Genomic DNA, 15,820 nt, shown 5'->3' with positions numbered 1-15,820 from the left:
GCACCCAATTTCGTCGTTGAGTACACCATCGAAAGCGCTCAAGGGTAACCGCAGCCATGGTCTCCGAGCTGATAGTCCATCCTGCTCCAAACGTCGTCGCACTGTTCGTGCAGATGGTTGTTGTATTGCAGACGTTCCCATCTGTTGACTCAGGGATCGAGACGTGGCTGCACGATCCGTTACAGCCATGCGGATAAGATGCCTGTCATCTCGACTGCTAGGAGGCCGTTTGAATCCAGCACGGCGTTCCGTATTACCTTCCTGAACCCACCGATTCCATATTCTGCAAACAGTCATTGGATCTCGACCAACGCGAGCACCAATGTCGGGATATGATAAACCGCAATCGCGATAGGCTACAACCCGACCTTTATCAAAGTCGGAAACGTGATGGTACGCATTTCTCCTCCTTACAAGAGGTAACATAACAACGTTTCACCAGGCAACGCCGGTCAACTGCTGTTTGTGTATGAGAAATCGGTTGGAAACTTTCCTCAAGTCAGCACGTTGTAGGTGTCGCTACCGGAGCCAAACTTGTGTGAATGCTCTGAAAAGCTAATCATTTGCATATCACAGCATCTTCTTCCTGTCGGTTAAATTTCGCGTCTGTAGCACGTCATCTTCGTGGTGTAGCAATTTTCATGGCCAGTAGTGTACTAGTGTTTTGAAAACGAGCAAGGCATTGTCTTCAAAATTACTTTAGGATTGACAGCTATACACTTTAACTTGGCAGCCGGCCGCGAGCGAAAGCAGACGAGGACTCTAACCCCTTAACGATCATTGTCAAATTCGCTGTTTTCTATCCACATGTTTGTCAGATAACTACGTATCAACCCGTTCTATCAAACTTTACCTCACTTTTGCAGAAGCTGTCGTGCTGTGCGTATCGTGTCGTGAAACACAATGTCCAGTCACACTGAAGTGATCACCTGCCAGAAGCCTGAATAGCCACCTTTTGTAGCACGGACGTCTGCGAGACGTGCGGGAAGGAAATCAGTGAGGTCCTATAAGGTACCGACAGGGATGTGGAGCCGTGTCGACTCCAGTGCCGTCGTCAACTGCACCGGATTTCCCGGTTGAGGATTCGTGGCGCGAGCAGCCCAATCGAGGTGGTCCCATGATTCTCGGCTGGGATTTCATCCAGGGACTCTGGTGGCCAGGAGAGTACGGTAAACTCATCCTGGTACTGTTCAGATCACGTACGTACGCTACGAGCTATGTGACGTATTCCACTGTGCTACTGGTACATGCCGTCGTCCCTACGAAAAATAAGCTGCATCTAGGGGTGGAAACGGTCTTCAAGGGCAGATGCATACTTGTGTTTATCCATTATAGCTTTCAGAATGGCGAGATCAGCCAAGGAATATCACGAAAACATTCTTCAGACCACAACGCTCCTTCATCTGGTTTGCACCCTTCCGGCGAATGTTTGCCTTCAGACGTTTCACGCTGTACAAGCCAAAGGCCGTCTGTCCGATGGAGCATAAAACGTGATTCATCTGAACAGACCACCTGTCACCGCTCAGTTGCGCTATTCGAGTGCAAATCTAGCCTTCGTCGTTTGTGAACAGCATGCAGCGTGGGTGCATGCACCAGGCGCCTGCCGTGGGGAGCCATATGCTGCAATGCTCACTGAACGGTCGTTGAGGGTTACCCTGTTGGTAGCCCCCTGGTTCCTCTGAGCTGTCAGTTGCTCAACCGTTGCAAGTCTATTCGCCTGTACACATCTCCGCAGTTGTTGTTCACACCTGTCATCTATGGCCCGTGGTGCACCACACTTGCCGAAGCGCAGGTTTTGGATAGCGTCATTTTCCAAACCAATCAACATGCCTGTTTGGACATAAAATAAATCACTCCCTAAATATATTAGGACAACGACTGCACTTTTCCGCCCCCGGCCCCCCACCCACCCCTTCCCCCGCCGACATGCTTTATATACCTTCCACTGCTAGTATTGTCATCTGCCGTCTTGAATGGTAATGGAACGTTGACGTCGAACACAGTTAGTGGTCACATTAATATTACTGGACCGTCTATTTAGTCACTAGTGGGAATGGCTAACAATGCAGACAAGGCGTTTATTGAACTGACTTGCGTACTGTGAAAAAAAAAGACAAAAATGAGATATTGGGTCAGTGAATGGTTGAAATTGAGAGAAAAATATACCCATGAAAATCTGCTACAGGAAATGTCACACTCAGAACTTGACAGTTACATCAATTGTCTGTGAGTGGACAGTCAAACTTTTAATAACATGTCAGAATTACGTCGCACTCACACTGAAAAAGAAGCTACGTGATAATCTATTCCCTTCTACGTGGTCCTCTAATAAAAGTTCATTAAATACCAGCACGTGGGAACATTTTGCAAGTGGGCTGCGCTATGTAGCGCTTTGCATCGGATCTCTGACTGCGCTCTTTTTGTAAGAGACTGTGCCTGGTTGGACTCGTTGTTGGAAGTTAATCGCCAGTAGTGTTGGGCACTTGGAAGTTAGTCGCCAGCAGCGATGGAAGTACTGTTGGGAACTTGGAGGTGAACAGCCAGCAGTGATGGGTGTGGGGAGAGAATCGCCAGAGGTGATTGAGGTTGGAGGTTTGAAGTGTTAGCTGGAGCGGACGATCTGGACGTGTGTCCGTCATGGAAATGTAACTTGTCGATGATTATATAATCTTTTCGAACTGGATGCCACGAACGTTTATATACTAAATGATTTTTGAACTGGTTGCCACATTATTAACGTAAATACATTGTTTGCTCTGCAACAAAATCTTTCCTTTGGTAACCTTATCCCTATTAGAAGTTAGTGCCTTCAGTAGTTAGAATCTTATATTTAGCTAGCAGCATTGGCGCTCGCTGTATTGCAGTAGTTCGTGTAATGAAGATTTTTGTGAGGGGAGTGCTTAATGAAATGTATAGGTTATTGTTAAGGTTTCTTTTTAGTCAGGGCCATTCATTTGAATTAATTATTTGAAGTCAGGTTGTAATTTTTTGAGCAGTTGCGCTAGAATATTGTGGGTCAGTGTTGACATGATAAGAATAAGTAAAGAGAAAGTAGGTTCACTTGCATTCAATTTCACTCAGCAGTTTCAGAAATAAATTAAGAAGTTTCACCTCCCAGTTTTTTCAGCTTAAGTAAAAATTTAATAAAAAAGTTTCAATTTGTATCGTTTGTTGACGAACCGGAGAGCTCTGACATTTTTTATTTCGTCCTATTCTTGCTTGTATTTGTGTGTTGAATACTGATTTTCGTTTTAATGTCTTCCTGCATAATATAAGGCTAAGAAAAACGCAACGCCTCTACCATTTTGGTAGTTGCCAGTGCTCTTTTGTTTTTATCCTTGATTGTAGTTTCCACAATAATGGAAACTCACATTACATTGAGATAAATTGTAGTAAAATCTCTTTCTCTTTCTCGTGTACGTTCCCCACGAGCATGCAGGAGTGCCGCGACACATGGCACAGACTCGACTAATGTCTCAAGCTGGGAACCGATACCATGAATCCTGCAAGGCTGTCCATAAATCCATAAGAGTACGAGGGGGTAGAGATCTCTTCTGAACAGCACGTTGCAAGGCATCCCAAATATGCTCAGTAATGTTCATATCTGGAGAGTTTGGTGGCCAGTGGAAGAGTTTAAACTCAGAAGAGTATTCTTGTAGTTACTCTGTAGTATTTCTGGACGTGTGGGGTGTCGCCTTGTCCTGCTGGAACTGCCGAAGTCCATCGAAATGCACGATGCACATGAATGGATGCAGGTGATCGGACAGGATGCTTAAGTATGTGTCACCTGTAAGAGTCGTATCTAGACGTATTAAAGGTCCCATATCACTCCAACTGCACACGCCCCATGCCATTACAGAGCCTCCATCACCTTGAACAGTCCCCTGCTGACATACAGCGTTCATGGATTCTTAAGGTTGTCTCCATACCCGTACACGTCCATCCCCTCGATACAATCTGAAACGAGACTCGTCCTACCAGGCAACATGTTTCCAGTCATCAACAGTCCAATGTCGGTGTTGACGGGCCCAGCGAGGCGTAAAGCTTTGCGTCGTGCAGTCATCAAGGGTACACGAGTGGGCCTTCTAGTCCGAAAGCTCATATCGATGATGTTTCGTTGAATGGTACTCACGCTGACACTTGTTGATGCCCCAGCACTGAAATCTGCAGCATTTGCGGATGGTTGCACTTGTGTCACGCTGATCGATTCTCTTCAGTCGTCGTTGATCCCGTTCGTGCAGGATCTATTTCCGGCCTCAGTGATGTCGGAGATTTGATGTTCCTCCGGACTCCTGATAGTCACGGTATACTCGTGAAATGGTAGTAGGGGAAAATTACCACTTTGTCGATAGCTCGGAGATGCTGTGTCCCACGTTCATACTCATTTAGATCTTAATAACCTGCCACTGTAGGGGCAGTAACCGATTTAACAACTGCGCCAGACACTTGTTGTCTTATATAGGCGTTACCGACCACAGCGGCGTATTCTGCGTGTTTATACATTTCTGTATTTGAACACGCATGCGTGTACCAGTTTCTCTGGCGCTTCTGTGTATGAATCATACTGTTGATGTTTTATCACACATTTTCTCCCAGCAAAGGATTCGCCACACCTAGCATGGCCTACTGCCCTCCCAGGAAATCATGTACACAATGCGCCCGAGCTAATTAATATTTCAGTAGAACAATGGACGCAGTACTTGATTCCATAGTGCTAGTGAGATTTTGTTCAGGGGCCGTTGGTGAGAGTGAGTCTACACCACAATGAGCCAGCGAGAAAAAGTACTAAACCCTAGTAGAGAGGTGGCAGAACACTCATTTCATTCATTCATTTCCGTGTCTGGTCAGCATTTCCAACATATAGCAACTGCGATAGCTTTGTCATTTCCTTCGTTAACATCTTGAATTGTGCATGGGTTGTCCAGAGAGGCATACAAGTAGGTGGCTTGGATCTTCTTCAGTCCCGCAGTCGCAAGAGGTGTCTGCACTCGCTTAAGGATTCCCCATTTCTTAAGGTTGGTCTTGCATCGGGGGACGCCCACTCTTAGGCGGTTGAGGCACCTCCGTACAGGCTATTGTAGGTTTGCGTCAGGAGCTAGTTCTTCTTTTGGTGAGACGTCTATGGGCAGTGAGGTCTACCATGTTGCAAGACGAATTGCTTCTGGTGCTCCCTCCAGTGGCGCAGTCCTAGCAAGGAAACTCTTGCGGGATTTAAGGCGGGATCTTGCTCCCTGATGACCATACAGAGGATGTCGGCGGTCATTCTCCTGGTTTGTTCTCTCATTGTCTGCAGCAGTGGCCCTCCGGATGTTGGGTGGTGTGGGGCTATTCCAACAATCGGACTGGTGTTGGCTTCAGTCATCCGGAGATGATCCTTGCAGTATCGTTGACCGCAATATCGACTTGCCTAGCATGAGCTGAAGCGTCCCACATAGGAGCAGCATACTCAGCGGCTGATACACAAAGCGCAAGTGCAGAAGTCCTTAGGAGGTGCGGATTGGCTCCCCAGCTGCTGCCAATCAGCTTCTTAAGTATCCCATTGCGAGCAATGACTTTCTATTTCACGTTTAGACATTGATGCCTGTAAGTTAGAGCCCTGTCCAGTGTGTCACCTAGATAGACTGGTGTTAGGCAATATTTCAGTTGCTCTCTTTTGTTGCGCTTCCCTGTTTCGCAAGTGGATGGCGCTCACTTGAGTTTTACTGGGATTGGGCTTCAGATGGTTGGTATCATAGTACTTGGAGAGTTCATCCATTACTAGAGACCGTTTTCCCTCTACTTCTTTAAAGATTGGCCCCTGAACAGCTACTGCTGTGTCATCCACATGGACGAAGAGTCTGTTTCGTGCTAGTATTGGCTGATCACTTGTGTAGATACTGTACAGTGCTGGAGCAAGCACACTGCCTTACTGTTCTTCTGCGTTCGCCATCTACTTCTCTGACCCTGTAATGAGACTTGGAATCTTCTATTCTGAAGGAAGGCGCTAATAAGAGATGTTAGTTGGTAGACCTTAGTATGGTCATACACTATTTTCAAATGATCCATAGTGTCGTACGCAACTGTTAGATAACCAAAAGCGACTTCAGTAATCTCACCACGCTCAAACCCGTCCTCGATGTGCTGGGTTAGATTCAAGATCTGACTACAGCATGATTTGCCAGCACGAAAGCCTACTTGTAATGGGATAAACTTCACTTCGAGTGTGGCACTTATTCGATTAAGTACCAGCCGTTCTAATATCTTGAAGGTGTGGCATAAGAGGGAGATAGGCCGAAATTTTTTTGGGTCGTTTGGTTCTTAACCAGGCTTAAGTATTTCAATGACTCGAGACTTCCGCCACATTTTGGGGATGTGTGTTTTGGCGACAGATGTGTTCATTAGTCTTCGTAGCCACTCCATCGTTCTACAGCCGAAGTTCTTTATCTGTTCAACTCTAAGGTCATCAACACCTGCAGCCTTATGCATGTTCAAACTGGAGATGCAGCTTCGAGTTCAGCCATGGAGATGGGATCCCTAAGAAAATAATGCTCTGTTTCTGGCTCGTGCTGAAGAGCTCCTTTGGGCGTCCTTCCTTCTATTATGCCGTTCTGCAGGAGCAGGGTTGCCACTTTATCGGAAGTCACAATCGTAGAATAGTGATTTTACAGTGTCTCCACTCAGGTTTTTAAGCAGTTTCCAGGCTTGTCTACTGTTCAGCTTCATGTCGAGGGTCTCTGTCAGGTTACTCCACTTGGTCTTGTGAGTTGCTGAAGTGGCTTGCAGAAATATTTCACCAGCTAGGAACGTTTCTTCTGCAAATGGACTCTCTTCATAGAGAGTTTGGCAGAACACTTAGAAAATGCAACAGATCTTCTAAAGAGACTGCCTGCACTACCCTTGTCCCTCCTCTTCTAGAGTACTGCTGGGGGAGGGTCTCAGATCCTTACCAGATAGGATTAACGGAGTAGATGGAGAAAGTTCACAGACCCACCAGGGTAGCCGAGAGCACTAACGCGCTGCTTCCTGGACTCGGGTAGGCGCGCTGGCCCCGGATCGAATCCGCATGGCGGATTAACGACGAGGACTGATGTGCCGACCAGCCTGGATGTGGTTTTTAGGCGGTTTTTCATATCCCGCTAGGTGAATACTGGGCTGGTCCCAATGTTCCGCCTCAGTTACACGGCTCGCAGACATCTGAACACATTCGCACTCTTCCATGTATTACACTAGTCGCAGACAGTTGGGGTACACTAATTCCGTCCCAGGGGGTACGGGGTGGCGGCAGGAAGGGCATCCGGCCACCCCTGAAACAGTAACTTGCCAAATCCGATTAACGACGGCTGACCCTGCGTAACTGCGGGACAAGGCTGTGTGTGAAATCTTATGGGACTTAACTGCTAAGGTCATCAGTCCCTAAGCTTATACATTACTTAACCTAAACTATTCTAGGGACAAACACACACACCCATGCCCGTGGGAGGACTCGAACCACCGCCGGGACCAGCCGCACAGTCCATGACTGCAGCGCCTCAGACCGCACGGCTAATCCCGCGCCGGACAAGGCTCAAGCGAGAGATAGATGGAGAAAGTTCACAGAAGAGCAGTACATTTTGTATTATCGCGAAATAGGGCAGGGAATGTCACTGTCATGATACAAGACGGTGGTGGACACCACTAAAACATAGGCGGTTTTCGTTGTGGCGGAATCCTCTCACGAAACTTAAATCACCAACTTTCTCCTCCGAATGCGAAAATAGTTTGTTGAAGCCGGCCTACATAAGGAGAAACGATCATCATTATAAAATAAGGGAAATCAGGGCTCGCACGGAAATTTCGTTTATTCCGCGCGGTGTTCGAGACTGGAGTAAGAGAGAATTATTGTGAAGGTGGTTCAAAATGGCTCTGAGCACTATGAGACTTAACTTTTGAGGTAATCAGTTCCCTAGAACTTAGAACTACTTTAACCTAATTAACCTAATGACATCGCACACATCAATGCCCGAGGCAGGATTCGAACCTGCGACCGTAGCAGTCGCGCAGTTCCAGACTGTCGCGCCTAGAACCGTTCGGCCACTCCGGCCGGCGAAGGTGGTGCGCCAGGCACTTAAGTGTGGTTTGCGAAGTATAATAAAAATAAAACAATTTAAATACCCTGCTTTTTGGTACACCCCTCTGCTCCTATAGTTCGCAGCTCGAGGTCTAGTGGTTAACATTGCTGCATGGGCTGCCGTGTTGGACTCTCGGCTGGATTGGGTATTTTCTCGGCTGAGGGACTGGGTGTTTCTGTTGCCCTTAATCACCTCATCATCATGGACGCGAAAGTCACCGAAGTGGCGTAAAATGGAAAGAATTGCACTAGGGAGCCCAACCACTCCATGTCAATAATAGCATACGATCAATCAATTTTTGTGTACCTGCGTAGGTAGGTTGCTGTGTGGTACTGACCATGTAGGCGGGCACGTTGTCGAGGAAGGCCTGGACGTCGGGGTGGTGCGCGCGCAGCCCCGCCAGCCGGGCGCCGTCGCCGCTGAGCACCATGGCCGCCAGCTGGTCGACGTCGCCAGCCGCCACCAGCCTCGACACCTCCTCGTCTCCCGCCTGCTCAGTGTCCTCTGGTTTCTCTTGCTCCGCGTCTTGCTGCTCCTCCTCCCCTGCCGCGTCTTCGTCGTCCGCTTGCTCGCCCTCGTCTTCCTCCTCGCTGCGCACCTGTCAACAACGGAGAAACTAATGAGCAACACGCAGAAAAGTCAGGAGCGTGTCTGTTGAAACAGAAAATTACATTTACAGCTCGAGTAATGCAGAAATTAGACCAATGGAATAATCGTACTGGAGTACTTCCAGTCGGTTATGCTTCATACAATGGACGACTGAGACTGGGACAAATATAACCACAATGTAGAAAATACAGGGTGTATCAAAAAGAATCATCCTATTTAAAAAATCATAACTAGTTATTTTAGATATGTACGTGAACAACGTACTGTTGGAAAGAGCAAATTCTCGAGTTTTATCTGGTTCCCGCTAGGTAGCAGCAGTGTGCGCCCAGTTCAGTTCTAGTAAAAATGGTGTCAGGACAACAGAAAGTGTTTTGTATTCTACGTTCAGTAATAACTGTTGAGCTTGACTTTCGCACTAGGTACGGTGTGGATCCTCCTACAACGCTGAGCATTAGACGATGGCATGAGCAGCTCCGAGAAACAGGTTGTGTGTGTCAAGGCATATCGCCGGGCCATCCACGAGTGTCTGATACAGACGTCGAATGTCAAACACATCATTGACCTCCAACATCATCGGACCTGACTATGTATGTATCGCTTGAGCCTTTCCCACAGGTACGCAGGGTCAGCCATCATTAATCGGATTTGGCAAGTTAATGGTTAAGGGGTGGCCGGATGCCCTTCCTGCCGCCACGCCGTACTACCCAGGATGGAATTAGTGTACCCCAACTGTCTGCATCAAGTGTAATCCATGGAATAGTGCGAATGTGTTCAGGTATCTGCGAGCCGTGAAACTGAGGCGGAACATGGGGACCAGCCCGGCATTCACCTAGTGGGATGTGGAAAACCGCCTAAAAACCACATCCAGGCTGGCCGGCACATCGGCCCTCGTCGGTAATCCGCCGGGCAGATTCGATACGGGGCCGGCGCGCCTACCCGAGTCCAGGAAGCAGTGCGTTAGCACTCTCGGCTAACCTGGCGGGGGTGTATCACCGGACCTGACTGTAAGTGATTATTTTTTGTGGGGTTTGTAAAAGATTGTTTATGAACCTCCGTTACCAACTACAATGAATGAACTGAGACATCGCATTACAACAGCTGTGGAAGCTGTAACTCAAGACTTGCTCGCTGCAGTATGGGAAGAATTTGAATACGGCATTCACATATGCGGTGCATCTCGAGGGGGCATAGCGAACATGTATGAAAAGAAGCTTCCTGGTAGATTAAAACTGTGTGCCGGTCCGAGACTAGAATTCGGGACCTTTCCCTTACGCGGGCAACTGCTCTAGCATATGAGCTACCCAAGCACGACTCACGGCTCGTCCTCACAGCTTCAATTCCGCCAGTATTTCGTCTCCTACCTTCCAAACTTCACAGAAGCTTTCCTGCAGAACTAGCACTCCTGGAAGACAGGATATTGCGGAGACATGGCTTTGCCACAGCCTAGGGGATGTTTCCAGAATGAAATTTTCTCCCTGCAGCGGAGTGAAAATTTCGTTCTGGGAACCTATGAAAAGGATGAAAAAACTGTTTTTGAGTTTCCCGTTCATAAAAAAACAAAATTAATTGTATATATTTATTAGTTTCAGAAATATCGACGTGCCAAATCAGATGATTCTTTTTGATACACCCTCACCCTTAACACCGCCTGTAGCCCAGGCACGAAGCCAGGGATCAGCTCTCGGGGAGGTCACGGTGTCTTTTAAAGTAAAGTAAACCGAAGTAAACTAAGCAATTAAGTTCATCTGTCTCCGTTGGAGGAAAGGAAATTGAGAACGAGGCCTACACGCTTCCTGAGTTAATTGTTGTCTTCTTTAAATGATTGCATATTCACCAACAACTGTACTACTTTATTTAAAATATCCACAATTGCAATTTCGACCTTAGGTTAAAGATGCTGAAAATACAACAGTGTTCAACATAAAGAGAACAAGAATGGTGTGGCCTCTATTGTTCATCTCGGCCGTTGTCACATCGAAACACATGTAATTTTTATTCTGTTTATTAATGTTGACTGCAGCTGTTTACAGCACTTGTAACCACTTCAAAATGACCTACCCTCGAAACTGCAATAGATGATCTTGTAAATAAATAGTACAGTCGATGGTGAATATGAAGTCATTTAAAAATTCTACGAGACTGCATCCCAAAACAAATACAATTGTTCATTGATGTTGTTTACTGTGTAGACTCCTTTCAGTGTTATGCCGACAGTGACTGTTAACTGTTTCCTTTCCTTCCCCCCCTCCCCCCCCCCCCCGCAGCTCCCAACCTCCCCCCCTCTCCCCCTCTTCCCCTCACCAAATCCGGAGATCACATGCCAGGAACTTTAATAATGATAAAAATATAAATATTTTAATATAATAATAAATTAATAATTTGCTTTCATCAGAGCTTAGTACATCGCTATAGCATAACTGTGAAGAACTTGCACTTTAGAAAATTTGGGAAATATGCGTGTCATGCAGCTGATTTAAGAGTAACAAACTTTCACAACTCTGATAAGCTCGTAATTTACACTACATAAAATCGAAGTGTGCACCCTCCATTACAAGTATTTCATTTAGCACTATCTTTGTGGACACAGGTTTGCAGTCTATGGCTGTGCAACCATGTAAGTGGGAGCAATACTGTCTGATTCAGCCGTTTCCCCCTGTTTCGCAACGATCAATCTAAGAAATATTAGTTTTCTTAATGAAAGTTATTTTCCTCTCTGTCTTTCTTTGTTCAGCTTCCTCGCACTCAGGAACATGTCAAAATTAATAATTTGTTACATCATTACGGAACATAGCGATTATACTACATATTTGAACAAAAAGCAGTCCAGATCATAGTTTTTTATTTATGTTTTGCACTGGAGTCGTTATGAGGATTGTTCAGAAAAAAGTTATTTTAAATGACAAAACAATTATTGGCGGTGGTGTCGATATTAAAGCATCGTTCTCTAAACACCGAACACCTATATTTTGTAAATTTCGATAATCGTCGAACATCTTCACACGCTATCAAACATAATTCATATTAGGTAATGACTTTTTAAAGGTCTCTTATTCATGGCTATACAAACTGCAAAAATTTAATCTAATGACAGAAGTATGTATTTCTTACGAAGTACTGAAGTTATAAGATTTTAAGTTCAAAAATGGTTCAAATGGCTCTGAGCACTATGGGACTTAAACTGCTGAGGTCATCAGTCCCCTAGAACTTAGAACTACTTAAACCTAACTAACCTAAGGACATCACACACATCCATGCCCGAGGCAGGATTCGAACCTGCGACCGTAGCAGTCGTGCGGTTCCAGACTGTAGCGCCTAGAACCGCTCGGCCACTCCGGCCGGCAAGATTTTAAGTTAGAGTCCCTGTACGAAGAGGAGAGGAGAGGCCCAAAAAATATTTGTTCGGCTTATTTTAAAATTTACCTTTGCTGTGTAATAGAAGTTTTAAGTCATTAGGTAAGTGAACAAAGATCTTAGACCAAACATTATTCATCCGTGTCTGTGTTTAAGTCGGTTTCATAATTATGTAATTATGGGCATCATTTTTCATTTTGGGATGTAATGGATTACATACAACAAATGTCACGGGTAAAATATGTTTTGGTTGCAATAGGATTACAGTCACCTCACATTTTCTGAATGGTTACACACTGCCATTTCGCTGTGCATTAGGTGAATTAAAATGTCAATTAACTTTGAATTTTGCTCAGTGTCGGTAATGCAGCATAAACCATCACATTAACAGACTCGCATGTAGTTGAAGCGTTCTTGAAGTCACGCATTGGGAAAAAAAACGTAGCGGGTTTTGCTGACTTTACAATTAAAGACATGACACGAAGTGTCTCGTAAACAGAAGAGACCTTGCATACCACGTAAGAGTGTAAGAGCGTCCTTAACTGTGTACAGCGACACTATATGGTTAACTTCACAGTTATGGATGTCGCTTCACCTGATGGGTCATACAACTGGATCATTTGAAAATGGCTACGCAGCCGAATCTGCACAGTACTGCCGGATGCAAAATAAAGGGATATTTTAATCCAACCAGTTACAGCAGTGCGGAATATTGCTGTCATTCAGAAAAAGTACGAGATTATTTAGTTAAAATAACTTACTGCGCACCTTGTTGTCTACAAACTGACAGTGAGTGCATAGTATGTATTGTAAACGACGGAGAGGCTTCGTCCCCGCGGTAGCCCTCAGTGGTTCACAACCCTACAACAGGCTACAGCAGTCTACTCACCCCACACCGAACCCAGGGTATTTGTGCGGTTCGGCCCCCGGTGGACCCCCCCCCCCCCCCCCTCCAGGAACGTCTCATACCAGACGAGTGTAACCCCAAATGTTTGCATGGTAGAGTAATTATGGTGCACGCGTACGTGGAGACAGTGTTTGCACACCAATCGCCGAATAGTGTAACTGAGGTGGAATAAGGGGAACCAGCCCGCATTCGCCGAGGCAGATGGAAAACCGCCTTAAAATTAAAAACCACCAACAGGCTTGCCGGAACACCGGACATCGACACCAATCCGCAGGGCGGATTCGTGCCGGGGACCAGCACGCCTTACCGCTCGGGTCGCAGCGCGTTAGACCGCCCTGCCAGCTGGGCGGGCATACTATGTATTATTCTTGCTATATCAATTAATCCAACGAAAAGATTCTTCCTTATCTATGAGATATCTCAAAAGATTTTAGAGGCTATTTAGTGAAAATAAACCGTGATACTTTATGGTTTTATTTCTGTTCAAAATTTGAAATGTCACGAAATGTGTAAAACAGTGAAGATAGTAAGTGAACACCAAGCATCTCGATCGTAAGACTTGCTATTACATGTGGAAAACAGGCTACAATCAATGAAGATTAAGAGCATGCTAATACACAGCACTATATTAATAACACGACAGTTTTAGGTACACTGAATCATGCAAGAAAATGGAAGTTTTACGAAAAGTGATGGGATGAACTAGCAGTAGGAAAATTACAGTTAAACTTGCAGAACGAAAACAGTGTGCCAAGTGCATAGGTGTGAAGACAGAAGTGCAGAGCTTTCCGCTTAGGAAACAGTGTAGCCAACATGATCGTCATTCGCATTAAACACAGAGATACGTAATCAATGACTAGCATGCAAACAGTGTTACAATGATAAAATAGTGTTAGAACCTAAGGAATAAGAGTGGTATGTAAGGGTTAGGATGTAAACAACGCGATGTATTATTGGAACAGCACAGTGACTCACTACTGCACTAGGTAAGCGTATCCTTGCCAAGCTTCTGCCAAACTGACGTTAAAACGGGAAATGAAACTTTAACGTGGACCCGAAAACACGGTGCTACTTGACTCAGAAAGCGCCGTGGTTAGACACAGGACACGCGTTTGTGAGGACAGTGATTCAAATCTGCGTCTGACCATTCCGATGCAGGTTTCCTGATCTTTCCCTAAATAACTTAGCAGAAATGCCATATTTTTTCCTTTGAAACGGACGTTCCGGTCTTCCACATTTAATGACACAGAAGAACGAACACTGTGGAAGAATATTTGGCCACAGGGCCAGCATTATAGTCTAGGGACTGTTTTAGTGTCTTTCTTTAGGACCATTAATCCACTTGAAAAATTTTATGGATCGATTTGGTTACGAACACTTGTTCAGATTTTTTTATTTTGGCTAGTATCTAGTGAATGTTGTCGCTTACTGTGATGGAAACTCTCATAAAATCAGCTGGAATCATTACACAGTTAGAAATGTTCGCTGTTAGGTGAAAGACGTAAGCATCTTCTCCTCACAAGAGTGAGTTTGTTGAGCAAATATTATTTACTTAGAACTTGCGAACCTCTTATTATAGAGCAGGTACGGTGCTAAATAGCATCCTCAAGTTGGGAGAGTAAGTCAAATACCTGCGATACCAACAACAGTACTTCGAAACAGCAGTATTTGCTTTTGGTCAGTGCAACAGAAGATGCCTCACTTCTGTTGCCACTAGCCCACCTTGCATACTCGAATGTTAAGACCCCTACAGATAATACAATATGTGGGACCCGATACCGAGTCTGATGCACTAGGCCCCAATCTCGTGCTGTGTTACCGACTAAGTAATGAGGCTCCCGATACCGGGAGCTTAAACCATTAACAATATGTTGTGATTGTTAACCTCGAATCAGTGCTAGCCATTTGAAGAAAACCGTATTACTTCGAAGTTATTTTCGCTTCCTAAAATAAGAGAAACAATAGAACATAGTATATGGACAGTGAGACACAACTGCAGACGTATGCAGGAGTATTAGAAAAAGCAACATCAATACTTCAATGTACTTCTCTAGTTCCCAAGTAACGCAATAACCAATGTGAAGAGATGTGTAACGACCTAGATCATACTTCTCAACAGCTGTGAAGCACTGCAACCAAAGTTGTTCGACATAACCTGTGGAGACTTAGCAGGACTTGACAGAGCGGCTGGCATCTGCTATTTCTACCGTTTAATATGTCTACTGTTTCCAGGAATTTTTTGCGCATACTAGCATATGCTTATGACAGTGTAATTACACACCAAATTTATTAGGTAGGTAGGTAGGCACTTGAGCAAGTAACTTTGCCTCAGATTGTCAAAGAGTAGGCAAATAAAATAAGATAAATATCTCCATGTGAATGCGCAGAAAGAGCTAAAACTTTTCGGTTGCAGAGACAGGCGCTGCTCGCACATACCCAGACGTCGGCCTGTCCCTGCTGCACGTCATGGCCCGCCCCCTCTCCAGTGACCACACCCTCGGCCACGGGCTGTTCTTCGCCCACGCCGTTCTCGTGGTCGCCGTTGGACTCGGGCTCATCACCTGCTTCGCCGGCCTCTTCACCGCCCTCTTCACCACCTTTTTTCTCATCTTCTTCGCCACCTTCTTCGCTGCCATCTTCGCCGCCTTCTTTACCGCCGTCTTCATCGCCCAGCTGTTCTTTGGTTTCTGCCAGGTCTTCATTGCTCACCTGCACACAAAGTGGCCAGATGCTGCGGTGCGCTGTAGCACAAGCAGAAAACAGTTAATAAACCCCTCTCTGGTCATTTCGCATTATCCAACCTACGATTTGGAACTTGAGTTCCTCCCAACGTGTAAAAAGTTGAAATAACTTACGAGAATGCAGC

At 45.6% G+C, this 15,820-nt stretch overlaps 1 protein-coding gene across 1 annotated transcript in view; it reads right to left on the bottom strand.

The window, feature by feature from the left end:
* Positions 1–15,820, bottom strand: part of LOC126252289 (uncharacterized) — a 485,958-nt gene that overhangs the window by 81,969 nt on the left and 388,169 nt on the right. The window contains exons 11-12 of the mRNA XM_049953169.1: positions 15,391–15,663; positions 8,425–8,685 (exon numbers count right to left, since the gene is read on the bottom strand). Of these exons, the coding sequence (XP_049809126.1) occupies positions 8,425–8,685; positions 15,391–15,663 (534 nt within the window). The remainder of the gene's footprint in view (positions 1–8,424; positions 8,686–15,390; positions 15,664–15,820) is intronic.

The sequence above is a fragment of the Schistocerca nitens genome, chromosome 4 (genome assembly GCF_023898315.1).
Source record: "Schistocerca nitens isolate TAMUIC-IGC-003100 chromosome 4, iqSchNite1.1, whole genome shotgun sequence".
In the NCBI taxonomy this organism is placed as follows: Eukaryota; Metazoa; Arthropoda; class Insecta; order Orthoptera; family Acrididae; genus Schistocerca; species Schistocerca nitens.
Note: the sequence above shows the minus strand (reverse complement) of the source record. Positions and strands in the feature narration are given on the sequence as shown.